The 15,555-nt window shown below is 46.4% G+C and overlaps 1 protein-coding gene across 3 annotated transcripts in view; it reads right to left on the reverse strand.

Annotated features, from left to right (window-relative positions):
- Positions 1-15,555, reverse strand: part of OFD1 (OFD1 centriole and centriolar satellite protein) — an 83,133-nt gene that overhangs the window by 57,475 nt on the left and 10,103 nt on the right. For 2 of the 3 annotated variants that reach the window (XR_013223941.1, XM_077296780.1), the window contains exons 2-10: positions 13,205-13,322; positions 12,325-12,522; positions 11,170-11,238; positions 11,044-11,074; positions 10,363-10,470; positions 9,039-9,175; positions 8,058-8,231; positions 7,506-7,612; positions 6,518-6,637 (exon numbers count right to left, since the gene is read on the reverse strand). Coding sequence is in view for 2 of the 3 variants with exons in the window: in XM_077296780.1 (XP_077152895.1) it covers positions 6,518-6,637; positions 7,506-7,612; positions 8,058-8,231; positions 9,039-9,175; positions 10,363-10,470; positions 11,044-11,074; positions 11,170-11,238; positions 12,325-12,522; positions 13,205-13,300 (1,040 nt within the window). In the remaining variant the exon portion in view is untranslated. Of the gene's footprint in view, positions 1-6,517; positions 6,638-7,505; positions 7,613-8,057; positions 8,232-9,038; positions 9,176-10,362; positions 10,471-11,043; positions 11,075-11,169; positions 11,239-12,324; positions 12,523-13,204; positions 13,323-15,043; positions 15,078-15,555 lie in introns of those variants that run through there. The other variant, XM_077296781.1, reaches the window with a different exon arrangement.

Here is a 15,555-nt window from a genome sequence, read left to right on the forward strand (position 1 = left end):
CCGGTATGGAGGAGCTGCATGCGCTACTCCCTGAAGGAAAGTCTTGACCTGTGGTCGAGAAGATAGCGTCTTCTAGAAAAGAGGCCGTCGCGGAGGGCAAAATTGGCGGCCCAATTGTCCACGCCGAGGATCTGCACCGCGGATATCACCGGAACCGTCGCCTCTGCCCAAAGGAGGATCTTGGATACCTCGGCCAAAGCCAAGGAACTCCGAGTCCCCCCCTGGTGGTTGACATATGCCACTGCTGTGGCATTGTCCGTCTGGATTCGGATTGGCAGACCCCTGAGAAGCTTTTCCCAATGAAGGAGGGACAGAAAGATGGCCCGTATCTCGAGGACGTTGATCGGCAGGGAGAACTCCTGCGCCAATTAACGACCCTGAACAGTCAGGTGACGAAACACTGCACCCCAGCCGAGGAGGCTGGCGTCCATCGTCACCACCTGCCAGTGGACGGGAAGGAAGGACCTGCCCTGGGAGATAAGGGGTGATGTCAGCCACCAATTGAGAGACCATTTGACCTGGGACGAAAGCCGAATTGGACAATCCAGAGAAAAGGGAGACTTGTCCCACTGAGCAAGAATCGCATTCTGAAGGGGCCTTGAATGAAATTGGGTGAAGGGAATCGCATCCAACGTTGCTACCATCCTCCCCAGGACCTTCATGGCCGATCGGAAGGATGGAAGCCGAGGCCCCTGAAGCAAGCGAACTTCCCGACGGAGAATAGCTCTCTTCTCTTCGGGAAGGAAGACTCTTGACAGACGGGTGTCGAAAAGCATGCCTAAAAACACGAGGCGCTGAGAAGGAACAAGACAGGACTTAGTCCTGTTCACAAGCCACCCGAAACGGGATAGAGTATCGAGGATGATGGTCAGACTTTCGTGAGCCTGAGACAAAGACGAGGCCTTGATGAGAATGTCGTCGAGGTATGGAAAGAGCACCTGATCCTCAAAATGGCTATCAACGCTGCCATGATCTTTGTGAAGACCCTGGGGGAGGTTGCGAGACCGAAAGGCAGGGCGACAAACTGGAAATGCTCCTGATGTACCACAAAACGCAGAAATTTGTGATGTCCCGGGAATATAGGGACGTGAAGATAGGCGTCCTGGATGTCTATGGAGCACAGAAATTTCTGTGCTTCCATGGAAGCGATTACTGAACGAAGGGATTCCATCCTGAAATGTCGCAGACGAACCCTTTTGTTCAGTAACTTGAGGTCCAGGATGGGAGGAACCTTGCCGTCTTTTTTTGGCATCACAAACAGGTTCGAATAGAAACCTGTGAAACGTTCTCCCTCTGGAACTGGAACGATTACCCCCGAATCAAGGAGGGAGTCGATGGACGCGAAGAAACCCGGGACCAGAGCGGGGTCTCTTGGAGGGCGGGATTCGTAGAAATGATCACGGTGCCGAGAAATGAACTCTATTTTGTATCCTGAAGATACAACTTCCCTGACCCAAGAGTCCTCCACTGAGGCGATCCAAACGTCACGGAAGGAAAGAAGACGGCCGCCCAGCTTGGGAGATACGCTGTGATTTCTCCGCGAGTCATGCCGAGGTAGACCTTCCAGGTCTAGGTCTGGTGGGAATGCCAGGAGGGGGTGGGCCTAAAGGATACCTTCTTTCTCTCTTGACGTGCCTGTGGCCTCTGCTGTTGGGAAAAGGAATCTGACGCTGCGAAATGCCGAAAAGACCGAAGCTGCCGCTTAGGAGGAGGCCGGCGGGGTTTGGACTGGGGAAGCAAATAATTTGGTCCAGCTTGGAACCGAAAAGGCGCGATCCCTGAAAAGGCAGGCTGGTAAGGGACTTTTCTGATGACAAGTCCGCCTGCCAGGCTTTGAGCCAAACGGTTCGACAAATGGCAAAGACATTACTGGACGCTTGAGCTGCACAAGACGCGGCATCCAGGGAGGCGGAAACCAAATATTCCCCTGCGTGAGAAATCTGAGTGGCAAGCTCTGCCAGCTGGTCTGACTGAGCCCCTGCAAGAAGTTGTTTGGAAGCAAAAGCCGGACAAAGAGTGGACGCAGCCGCTTCGAAGGCTGACTTCGCGAAGAATTCTATGATTCTATCATTAGAATCATTGAGAGATGCTCCGCTGGACAGTGGGAGGACCATGTTGGTGGACAGTCTAGAGACTGGCGGATCCACAGAGGGGGAAGTAGACCAGTTGGTGGTGAGTTCCGGAGAAAAAGGGTATAACACACCAAGACGCTTTCCTTTGAAAACGTCTGGTTGGATTCTCCCTTTCTCTGGCCAGGAGCTCCTCGAATTCAGGATGAGGGGCAAAAACCTTGGAAGGTGGTTTAGACCGACTAAACAAAACTGCCAGATCTGCGGGTTCCGTAGAGGAATCTATGATGCCGCAGGTCTGATTGATCGCTCCAATGAGACTCTGAACCATATCCCTCATGCTAGCGATTTGGTTCGAATCCAGCTCCAACACATCCTCCGAGGGCACGTCTGACTCGGGAGAAGAGGACCGGGAAGAGGCAGACCGCTGAGACGGACCGTGGGGCGAGATGGAAAGGGAGGAAGACTCAGACCGGAGTTCCAGTCTGGATCTTTTGCGGGCTAAATTGGTAGGCTCGGACAGAGCTTCCTGTGACCCGCTGGCCAGAACGGAAGTCTGCAGGGGCAATCTATCAAGTACAGACACTAGGGTCTGAGACACCCTGGTGAGATCCGCCACCGATTGTGACAGAGAGGAAGCCCAAACTGGGGTGGAGGCCTCACTCTCAAGCGGAGGAGCAGGGAGTTCCTGGGCGGTGGGTACAGTGGGATTGCTGCAGGCCTGACAGAGGGGAGAGGACTGACCTGAGGGAAGCTTGCAGTTACAGGACGAACACACAAAGTGTTTGACTAAGGCAGAGGAAGTAGAAGAGGAAGCAGGAGGATGAGAACGACCTCCCTTAGAATGGGACATGATGAGCGAGCCCCTAAAGAAAATGCCAGAAGGTTAGGGGACAGGAGGGTTTCATTCTGCAGTGCAGAGCTACTCACGGCAGATGTCCTGTAGTAGCTTCTAGGCAGTAAAGGCTTGGTGAGGTCCTGTAGGAGATACACCATCCGGGTCCACGGGTGGAAAATGGCGAACGCTTGAGAAGATGTGGCCAGTGCTCTATTACACCCCAACTGAGGAAAAGGGAAGAGCAAGTTGCGTGTGGCACCAAGTGAAGGATTTACTGCGGCCAGAAGGAGCGGAGCTAACCGCCCCTGATGATGGAGGACAAAGATGGCGCCGGTGGGCGGAGCTCACTGAGGTGCAGGAAGGATGTGTTAAGACGGGCGGGAGAAAAGCCCGCCCGAAGATAAGAGAAAGGGGGCAGAGTCGCGGCGCCGGAGTAGGCCCATGTAGAAGCCGGGGCCTAAATTAGAAGCGAAGATGGCGCCGGTGGGCGGAGCTAGCCGGGGAGCAGGAAGGGGAGGAGGTAAGACGGGCGGGAGAGAAGCTCGCCCGAAGGAAAGAGGAAGGGGGCGGAGTCGCGGCGCCGGATTAGGCCCAGGCAGAAGCCGGGGCCTAAATTAGAAACCGGCGACCGCAGATGGGGTAAGGTGCGGCACGGATGCCAGCAAAGGCCTCCGCGCTGGCACAGCGGTTACCCTCGCCCTGGGACGCGATGCCCCTGGGAAAACAAGCCAGACACGGGGAGAATAAGTGCCTGGAGCGCGGCTGGAGCCTTGGAAATCAGCCAGGCCTGCGCCCCCCACCCAGAGCACAGAGAACCTCAGCGCTAGCGGCGGCCCTATGACCCCAACCATGGAAAGGGGGCTAATGACCCAAGCGTCCTTTGAAATACTCACTTCCTTCATCCCACGTTGGCAGCTAGGAAGAACCCTGGGGAAAGAGAGGTACCTCATAAACCAGGGAATGCATCGGACGTCCAGAATGAAACTGTTGATGGGTGACCTCATCTCCTCAAGCCGACAGGCTCTGGTGGGCGAGTGGGTGGGAGACAGAGCTAGGACCGGTTCGGATCTCCTAAACACGCTTCTGTGTTAGGGGCTGGGGTCCTGCTGACAGATCTATGAGGATACGGGGTGACAGTACACGCCGTACTCACAGTCTGATTGTGGAAGTACAGTAGTGACTGTTCACACTGTATCCCTCCATGGTACCTGAAAAGGAACGACGCACACTGAGGTAGATATGGGTCTAATGAAAGACCCGTGTCCACCTCCTACTGACACTAAGCTAAACTGAATTTCTGAATGCCAGTCAGTGGGGTGTATACTGCAGAGGAGGAGATAACTTTTTTTGTGCATAGTGGCAGCCTCCTAGTGGCAGCAGCATACACCCATGGTTCCTGTGTCCCCAATGAAGCGATAGAGAAAGCAGTGTTCCCCCCACATACGGGATATTGACATGCTCAGGAGAAATTGCACAACAAAATGTATGGTCCATTTTCTCCTGTTACCCTTGCGAAAGGAAAAAAAAAATAGGTCTAAATTAAAATTTTTGTGAAAGAAAGTTACGCGTTTATTTTTTCCTTAACATTCCATTAATTTCTGTGAAGCACCTGAAGGGTTAATAAACTTCTTGAATGTGGTTTTGAGTACCTTGTGGCGTGTAGTTTTTAAAATGATGTCACTTTTGGGTATTTTCTGTCATAGAAGCCCCGCAAAGTAAACTTCAAATGTGATGTCGTCCCTAAGAAAATGGTTTTGCAAATTTTGTTGTAAAAATGAGGAATCGCTTGTCAACTTTTAACCCTTATAACTTCCTAACAAAAAAAAATTATGTTTCAAAAATTGTGCTGATGTAAAGTAGACATGAGGGGAATGTTATTTATTAACTATATTGTGTGATATGACTCTCTAATTTAAGGGCATAAGAATTCAAAGTTTAAAAATTGCGAAATTTTCACAATTTTTGCCAAATTGCCATTTTTGTTTCACAAATAAACGCAAGTCATATTGAATAAATTTTACCACTAACATGAAGTATAATATGTCACGAGAAAACATTCTCAGAATCAGCGGGATCTATTGAAGCGTTCCAGAGGTATGAACTCATAAAGTGACAGTGGTCAGAATTGTAAAAACTGGCTTGGTCAGGAAGGTGAAGACAGGCTTCGAGGTGAAGGGGTTAAATGATTGTATAGATAAGGTCTCTTTCAGACATCAGTGTGTCTGGTTCTTGTTGTGACAGTTTTTGCACATACCGGTGAATGGGTCTGTGCACGTGTCAGTTTGTTTCCATGGACCGTGTGTCTGTGGGCAAAGCATACTGACAAGTCCGCAATATAATGGAATAAGCGGTCATGTGCTGGGAAAGATGCGAGCTCAGAGCTAGAGCCCGTATCACAGAGGGATACACAACCTATGACTGCCCTATCAACATACGTCGTAAAGGGGTTAAAGGAATTGTCCTGTCTCAGAAGACTGCATGCAGTCTCTCTATAACTGCTTGCAGTCACTCTACTACTTCATGCAGTCACTCTACTACTACTTGCAGTCACTCTATTACTGCCTGCAGTCTCTCTATTACTACTATTTGCAGTCACTATTACTACTACTTGCAGTCACTCTACTACTTTATGCAGTCACTCTACTACTACTTGCAGTCACTCTACTACTGCTTGCAGTCACTCTACTACTACTTCATGCAGTCACTCTACTACTTCGTGCAGTCACTCTACTACTACTTTATGCAGTCACTCTACTACTTCGTGCAGTCACTCTACTACTTCGTGCAGTCACTCTACTACTGCTTGCAGTCACTCTACCACTGCTTGCAGTCACTCTACCATTGCTTGCAGTCACTCTACTACTGCTTGCAGTCACTCTACTACTGCTTGCAGTCACTCTACTACTGCTTGCAGTCACTCTACTACTGCTTGCAGTCACTCTACTACTGCTTGTAGTCACTCTATTACTACTGCTTGCAGTCACTATTACTACTACTTGCAGTCACTACTACTTCATGCAGTCACTCTACTACTACTTGCAGTCACACTACTACTGCTTGCAGTCACTCTACTACTACTTCATGCAGTCACTCTACTACGGCTGGCAGTCACTCTACTACGGCTGGCAGTCACTCTACTACGGCTGGCAGTCACTCTACTACGGCTGGCAGTCACTCTACTACGGCTGGCAGTCACTCTACTACGGCTGGCAGTCACTCTACTACGGCTGGCAGTCACTCTACTACTGCTTGCAGTCACTCTACTACTTCATGTACTCATCTGCTGACTAAACTTCCCCAGGTTCTATCAATAGAAAAGAATTACGAGATGCTCAAGAGTCTAGTCGGCATGTGACCACCCACACAGGGAATACATGGGAATCGTAACAGTGTCCACGTCACACACTCTCATGATTTGGCAATCCGCAGCCACATAGATTGCCTGCATACTTTTCTTCTGACACCGGTTAACCACTTTGATAGCCCTGTAGCATATTATTAATGCTTTACCAACCACGTGTGTAGACTTGTTTCCTTTAACCCTTCTTAAGCAGAAATCCTACAGTAATTTTATACTCTTGAGGTAGGATACACAAGCAGATAAACAAACCGTAAGACTTCATCTTTAATCTTATGTTCATATGTATCTTCAATATTCTTTACATCCTGCTCTCGCATCCGCAGCAGCTCGTTCACACTCCTGTTCTTCTCTTCTTGTAACTTTTGAGCTCTAAAATGGAAATTACTTTGATCTATCATAAGTGTTTAGCATCGATGCAGTTTAATATATTATTAAAGGCTCACTGAAAATCTGTCCTTTTCAAAACTGTGACAGATTTTTCCATTACCATCTCTTGCAAATTTTCCCTATACTGCGGATTAAACTGCCCTTTATCTGCGCATACGTAAAATATGTAGGGGGTAGATAATCACGGCATGGCATTTCTAAGAGTCAGAGGTTTATGCTTTTTAATCAATCTAACTCATCTTTTGGCCTGTGTAGGCACCAAAATCCAATCATACAGTTTTATACATCTTTCTGGCACAAATTACAGTGAATCTATTGGGCCGTGCCCGTCCTGCCAAGGTGCGCCCACTTTTCTGAAAAGTTTCTAAGTTGATATGAAAATGCCAAAAGTTGCTACATTTTTTTTTTTTACAACTAAGCCTATGTGCACACGTCAGGATTTCTTCAGAAATTTCCTGAACAATACCGGACATTTTCTGCAAGAAATCCGCATGCGTTTTTCTTGCCAATTTTTTGCGTTTTTTTCTGGAGATTTCCCAATGCAATAATATAGTGGGAAATCCGCAAAAAATCCGCAAAATTAATGAACATGCTGCGTTTTTTACTGCGATGCGTTTTTTTTTTGCGGAAAAAACGCAACATATGCATAAAAAATTGCGGAATGCATTATAAATGATGCATGCGTTTTTTAAGCGTTTTTATAGCGAAAAAAACGCGAAAAATCCTGAACGTGTGCCCATAGCCTTGTTGTTTTCTGACAAGAACTGAATGATAAATTCCCACCAATGTGTAATAAAATCATATATGAAATGAAGGTAATAAAATATGTAAAGAAATTACCAACACGTACAGCTCAAAAGCATCGATTCGTTGCCGAAGGTCCATTTCCCGCTTCCGCACTGCCTCAATCTCTATGAGCAGCGTCTGTCTCTGAGCATATACATCCTTGGATTCAATCTGTCAAGAGAGAAGACGCTCCATCTGAACACGGTGTATGACATACCTGGCAAAGGTCGTCTTCAAAAGATTTCTGTTCTATTCTTTATCTCAAACACACACACAAAAAAAAAAGCTACGTCCAAGCTCATTCCTGCGACTCACATTTGTTCCTAAGAAATTACAAGCTCTCATACCGAGAGCACATGAAAATGGGGAACTGAGGGCCATAACATACTAGGAGATAAAGCAGCCAAACTGGGAGCAAATAAAGAACAATCACTGCTGGGGTAGTCACTCATATCAAGGACGTTTGATTCACACACCCCAGGGCAACTTTGCTAATGAGCAGGATAAAAACCTATAAATAATAGATAATATTAAGATGTAAAAGACCAGCACAGACAACGGGTCTGATCGTATTGCCACACGCCATCATACTAGAGCAGGATTAGCTTGGCATTACCTCCTGTTGCCTCTGAAGTCTCTCCACCGCATTCTTCTCTCGGGACACCAAGCCATCGTATTTCAACTGGTAGGTCTTTTCCAATTCTCTACGTAAATCAGAAATCTCCTTCTGGGACTTTTCGCTTTCTTCTAGTTTAATTTTTGCAAGTTCAACATCTTTAAAATGTTTGAACTTGGGAAAAAAATGAATAAATGGAAGATGACATATGTTGAGACGGGTATCCTGTTACATAACCTGATAATAAGTGACCCTCCTTCCTGACACTAAAAAGGGACTAGAAATTTGCCATGTACAGTCTCACCTGACCTGGTGCCTTCTCCTTGGAGATCGGCCTTCCAGAACTCATGTTCAAGATGGCAGCTACGGCGGAGGAGTGAATCCCCATGCCACTCTTGTATGCAGGAGCACCAGGAAGAAAACAAAGGGCACCAGATAGGGTATTTGTACATGGCAGTCACTTTTCAGTGCAAAAGGATAAATGATAACTTGTAGGTCGTTGAGGGTCTGACTGCTGGGACCCCCACCAATCTGCAGTACAAAGCACTTTTATCACGCTCATGGGCAATCCATGGATCCATTGCAATCCATCAATTCCCTATGGGGCTGCGCTAAGCAGTGCGTTTGACTTTTTTTAGCAGATTCATACAGAATGAATAGAGAGACAGATGAGCCTCCGACCTGTTGCTTTTGTAACAGCGATAAAAGTTTCCCATTCTGCTGATTGGTGCAGGGTCGGGCAGTTGGACACCCACCGATTAATAAAGGAATACACATCTGATGTATAGGGAATAAAGGGGTTGTGCAGGGAAAACAAATGAAGTTAAAATCTATAATTTAAAGAAGAGTTACAGACTAGGTTTTCCAGGTTATGCTCATGTCTGACCTCAAATACTAAGACCTGTTATCATAAACGGGGAAACCCTGACCAGTCCTCTATTGGTAGAATTTCCGTTCTTCTCCACTCTATAACATACAAACCTTTTGAGACATTTCTTGCTGGAGCTGCTCTTCCATTTCTCGGCGATACTCAGCCAGCTTGCCTTCCAGGGACTCAAATTTTGAGCGTTTTGGATACATTTCTTCAAACCGTTCATCGATAAATTTCAATTTCTCAACTGTAAAATTAGGAGAATATATTGTTAAAAAATGCAAGAGATTCTGTATAGAAAGTAAGTACTAAAATACATAAGAAAAAAAAGCTAAATTCAGTCTCTGGTTGTGTTCCGCAAAATATTTCGTATAGTTAATAAGGGGCACATATAAAGTCAATGAGAACAGCATCATTCAGAGGAAAGAAACAGGCTGACATTTTTCAAAGTAGTCAAAGCAGAACACTGCCAATCTGTCCGATTTTTAGCCTTTTTCCTATAGAGAGTATACTGCATACTTATTGAAAAAACGAAAGAAATGGAATATAAGTTGGTATACAGGGTGGGCCATGTATATGGATACACCTAAATAAAATGGGAATGGTTGGTGATATCAACTTCCTGTTTGTGGCACATTAGTATATGGGAAGGGGAAACATTTTCAAGATGGGGGGTGACCATGGTGGCCATTTTGGATCCAACTTTATAAATAGCCCACCCAGGTGTATCCACATAAAGGCCCCCCTGTACATGCAACGTGTAAGAGCATGTTCACACTGGCCATTAAACAGACAAAAGCTAAGATGAAAACAAAAGATGAATGGTATATATTCCTTTTCTTAGGTTTTGTCTGTTTAATGGCCAGTGTGAACATGCTCCTAGACGTGGCTTACTATACTCCAGTCCATTTCTTTCAGTTTTGCTTTAGTTTCTTGCACTGTGCATACAAGGGCATGGCTGCCCTTTCTTTGAGCTGGGCGTTACTATTATATAGCTTCCCATTGCTGGGTGTCCACAGTTGGGTCCCAGCTCGGACTTTATTCACATTGAAGTCACTTTGACACATGGTAAGGTTTTAATACTAGAGGTTAGGACTGTCCCGGTTTGGGTACACCTTGTTGCGGTGGGATGGCTTGTATGCTTTTTTTTTTAAATCAAAAACAGTGTATACTAAGTACCTTATGTTATTTCTATGCACTATTGCTTTTACTTTCTTACAGCAGGGTATATGTCCATTGTGTTCCTATCTTATTTTCTGCATACTATTGAGTATGACAAGGTCTGGTTTATTTTATTTTTTGAAATAGTTGAGAATAAAGCACAAACTTTAGTCTCTACTAAAGAGTAATACTAAGCTTCAACAAAAGTGTGAAAACACAACTCATGATAGTAATAATTGAAAGAAGAGCAGCTGGATTACTAGTAAATTATACCTATTGACTCCCTGTAAGGAGACGTTGTGGCGGTCTGTGTATCGGCATCTCTGCCATCTCTGTTCAGGTGGTTGTCTATCAGTTCTGCCAGGATCTGTACGAGAAAACCTCCAAAATATAGAAATATTAACTATAACCATTGAAGAGCAGAAATAGCTACAATTACACACCAACATCCATATATATTGAATACTATCGTATCACCATCGATATGTAAGAGAATAAACAAAGCCTCATCCATAGGGTACATGGAGGCAGATAATCACACAAGCACAAACAGCCACGTCCGCTATCGCCATTACAGGAAGAAGCTTTGAATTATACGGGTATAAAAAAAAATGATATTGTTAGTGATGAGCGAACGTGCTGGGATAAGGTGTTCTCAGACCATGCTCTGGTGCTAGCAGAGTGCCGTCAGCATGCTCAAATAATATGTTCAAGTCCCCGCGGCTGTTAGGCAATCCCTGCACGTGTTGCTGCTGTCTAACAGCCGCGAGACGTGCAGTTGAGGGAACACGAACATATTATTCGAGCTACCACCCGAGCATGGTCAGAGAACACCTTATCCCAGCACGCACGCTCATCAATAATTATTATACAGAGACTAATCTGAAATATGGACACACATGCCTTTTCTGAATCAAACACAACAATATTGATAACCAAACAATATAATTATACCTTTCCTACTACTGTTTTGGTGGGTTGACGTCTGCGGGAGAAAAAAAGAGAAATAAACAAACATATAATCATCAAAGTACAGCATGTTGAAAGCAACAATAAAAATACAATAAAAATCCAAATTACCAGAGACTTGTAGATGCTGGATTTGGGGTTGATTTTCATCAGCTGCATTAAATCTTGGATCGAGAAATCCTTCATAGGAAAAGGAATGTGGTTTAGGTGATGCTCCTTTACAGCGTGCTGCAAACATACTGTATTTTCGGATTAGAAGACGCACTTTTTTACTCTAAATTTGGGAGGAAAATAGGGTTGCGGCTCATAATCCAGAGTGAGCACACTGGGGGACGGCGGCGGTGGAGTGGGTCACAGAAGGCAGGGTTGGTGCTTCAAAAGGTCGGCGGCAGGAGAGACACAATGCCTGGGATCTCAGAAAGTGTCGGCGCCGGAGTCCATGATATCCTTGCGGTGGGCTATGGGAAAATGGCCGCTGGAGGTGGCGCATGCATAGATTGAGATCTTGGGAGACAATCTTCTCATGCGCCGCCTCTGGAGGCCATTTTCCAGACCCCACCGAAGAGATATCATAAAAAAAATGGACTTTGGTCACCGGCGCCAACACCTTCTGAGATCCCAGGCAGTGCAGCATTGCCCGGCTCCTGCCACCGCCGACCTCCTGAAGCAGTGACCCTGCATCCTGTGACCCCACTCCACTGCAGCCGCACCCACTGAAGCGTCTTCTGGGCCGGTGCGTCTTATAATCCGCAAAATAAGGTACTTAATCTCTGTTCATGTCAGGGTAGTGACGTGTGCATATATACTGGGATCAAAACGCATATTTTTATTTTTACCTGTGGATTTTCTGAATCTAATGCTTGTCTGTGGGAAAAATCCACACAGAAAACGCAGCATACCCATAAGAGAAATTGTCATGTTGTGGATTTCAAATTCTCACCGTGGGTCAGCTTGTGCTGTATAACAAAAAAGAAAAGCACTGTGGGCGTGCGATTTCTGTAACTCCCATCCACTTTGCTGCCACCTTACACACTTTGAGTTTTTGGTGTGCGTTTTTGACGCTGCATATTTTTGCTCAGTCAAAAACATTGTGGGAGATTAACCTTACACAACTGACAAGTAATCATCAAAACACTCAATAAAATAGAAAAAAATCATCCCAGATGCACAATGTGTAGTTTCCACCATAAGTGATAGGACAATGGCCAGTTGACATTTACCAGTAGATGTATGTCTCTAGTGTTCATCACGCCAAATACGACCTACCTTGTCTTTCTCCAGACCACACTCTGGGTAAAACACAGACAGAGAGAACTCGTAGCCACATCTGCTCAGGTGATCGGCCACCAGACTGTTGCAGGCCCTGTGCAATAGAGAGTCACCAGAAACCTGAGGAGACTGAAGGGACTGGCCACTGCCGACACGGAGCTTCAGATCTTGGATGAGCTGATTTCTAAGCTGTGTCTTGTTGAAAATAAAAAATGAATAAAAAAATATGCAATTTGATAGAAACTGGAAGCATTGATTTCAAGCATTTAGAATATTTAAAAGGTGGCCACTGATCGGCTGCTTGCCAGAAGTGAAAGCCAGGAGCCCAGCGAGGGACGCCGGCAGCTAAAGGTGGCACCAAATGAGTATGGACTTTAATTTTTATTAAAAACAAAAAAGTATTTTTAAATAGTGGACAACCCCTTTATTCTGTTTTACAGAGTTATGTGATTAAGCATTTTTTAATCAATGCCCTGATTCATCAAACAGCTTCCACCAGAAATGTTGCAAACGTTTGTGGCTCTGCTGAGTTGCAAAAGTTTTGGGACTTTTGCTGTTTTAACATCAGTCCCAGCCAGGTCGGCCTTACTTTTTAGTAATGAGCGAAGCTTAGCCATGAAGCTGACAAATTCATCATATGGACATGTACTCCAGTCTGAGATCGCAGTACATTGTTTTGCTGCTCGAACATGCGAAAAACTCATTAGGAGACACAAACCTCTTAATGGACTTGACACATGTTACCCCAGCACTCCCTTCATCCAGCATACAAAATGCCAGTCCTGATGAAATACGGACATTGTAAGCAACGTTCCAATATACTTGGATGACAAGATTTCAGCCTCTGGGTGTAAACCACTGAGAAACACAGAATTACCTTCAATGAATCCAAAACCCCCTTCTTTTTAAACGTCTGATAAAGTCTTTTCCGCAGTTCTTCTTGGGACAGGGATTTCATTTCACCTTGAGACATTTGGCCAGAAAAGATGGAGTCTCTGAAAAAGTTGACATGTTCTATATTATTGCATATTTACATTTACAGCTAATCACAATTTACAGCAGCCTGAAACCTGTGGTCCACCGCACAGTATATACATCTCATCCCCGCTTGTAGCCCAGTGCACGCTCCAGATGCTGACAATCACATGGAGAGACTTGGGGGAAGTCAGATTGGGCTCGTTTGGTGGCATCCCTACTTGCCCTGTACATTGAGGGGTTAATCCCAAATTTCAGAAGCCATTCAGCTTCTGTGTGCACAGAGCAAGGACATAAGGCATCTGGAGAACACAAAGCCCATACTGTGACAGACAGGGGAGGAGATGCAGGACAGAGCAGCACAGTGGAGAGCTCTATTGGTGACAGTGATATGTTTACATTCTATTATGTAGCGGAAGGGTAACCAGTGCAGTGACTGGCACAGGATGGAGGCATCCCTGCAGTGGTTGGACAGGCAGATGAGTCTGGATTCTGCCTTCAGGACAGATTGTAGAGGGGAAAATTTAGCAAGAGGAAAATGGATTAGTGGCGAGTTACAGTAGCCCTGACAAGAATTAATCAAAATGACAATAAGAGTTTTAGCCATTTACATGGTTACAATGGTTGATTCTGGAATTGTTTCTGAGGTGCAGTTGACATGGGCAGGTGATTGATGCAATTTAGAGTGAAGTAAAGACCAAACTTAAAAGGATTATTCCCACGATATTAAGGATATGGGAAAACGTAGTAATCCTTGGGAGTCCGACTGCTAGGACTTACTGCATGGCAAAAAAAACAGGCTCTGCAGGGTCCAGTCTGGAATAAAGTTGGCGAACTTGGCCACCAGCCACTCATTGTCTATAGGAATAGCCGAGCGCTGCACTCATCTTTCCCAGGCGTCCAAAAGACAATGAATTGGGCAGAGGTGGAGATTGTACAAATCTCTGCAGATCCTGAGTCTGGTTTGTGGTCATGGGGGTCCTAGAGACTGCTGATCATTAAGATAACCCTTTTAGCTCCAGATAGCAGACATGATACCCAGGGGTTGAGGTGGAAATAACAGGATTAGGTGGGGATGCTGCTGATACCTATGTTGGCAGTGAATGAGACGCAGACTGTCCTGTATTCCAGTGAAAGGTCTGTACCTGTACAGCGTCCACAAACCGTGCAGACCCCCATAATAGAGGACACTAGCCCGCCTGGGGCACACAGCAGTGTTCACAAACACCTGTACCTGTACCGCAGCCATAAACCGTGCAGACCACATAATAGAGGACACTCACCTCCCTGGGGCATACAGCAGTGTTCACACCACAGGTCTGTACCTGTACCGCAGCCATAAACCGTGCAGATCACATAACAGAGGACACTCACCTCCCTGGGGCATACAGCAGTGTTCACACCACAGGTCTGTACCGGTACCGCGGCCATAAACCGTGCAGCTCCACATAACAGAGGGCACTCACCTCCCTGGGGCATACAGCAGTGTTCACACCACAGGTCTGTACCGGTACCGCGGCCATAAACCGTGCAGACCACATAACAGAGGACACTCACCTCCCTGGGGCATACAGCAGTGTTCACACCACAGGTCTGTACCTGTACCGCAGCCATAAACCGTGCAGATCCATATAACAGAGGACACTCACCTCCCTGGGGCATACAGCAGTGTTCACACCGCAGGACTGTACCGGTACCGCAGCCATAAACCGTGCAGATCCATATAACAGAGGACACTCACCTCCCTGGGGCATACAGCAGTGCTCACACCACAGGTCTGTACCGGTACCGCGGCCATAAACCGTGCAGACCACATAACAGAGGACACTCACCTCCCTGGGGCATACAGCAGTGTTCACACCACAGGTCTGTACCTGTACCGCAGCCATAAACCGTGCAGATCCATATAATAGAGGACACTCACCTCCCTGGGGCATACAGCAGTGTTCACACCACAGGTCTGTACCGGTACCGCGGCCATAAACCATGCAGACCACATAACAGAGGACACTCACCTCCCTGGGGCATACAGCAGTGTTCACACCACAGGTCTGTACCGGTACCGCGGCCATAAACCGTGCAGACCACATAACAGAGGACACTCACCTCCCTGGGGCATACAGCAGTGTTCACACCACAGGTCTGTACCGGTACCGCGGCCATAAACCGTGCAGACCACATAACAGAGGACACTCACCTCCCTGGGGCATACAGCAGTGTTCACACCACAGGTCTGTACCGGTACCGCAGATG

The sequence above is a fragment of the Ranitomeya variabilis genome, chromosome 3 (assembly GCF_051348905.1).
Source record: "Ranitomeya variabilis isolate aRanVar5 chromosome 3, aRanVar5.hap1, whole genome shotgun sequence".
In the NCBI taxonomy this organism is placed as follows: Eukaryota; Metazoa; Chordata; class Amphibia; order Anura; family Dendrobatidae; genus Ranitomeya; species Ranitomeya variabilis.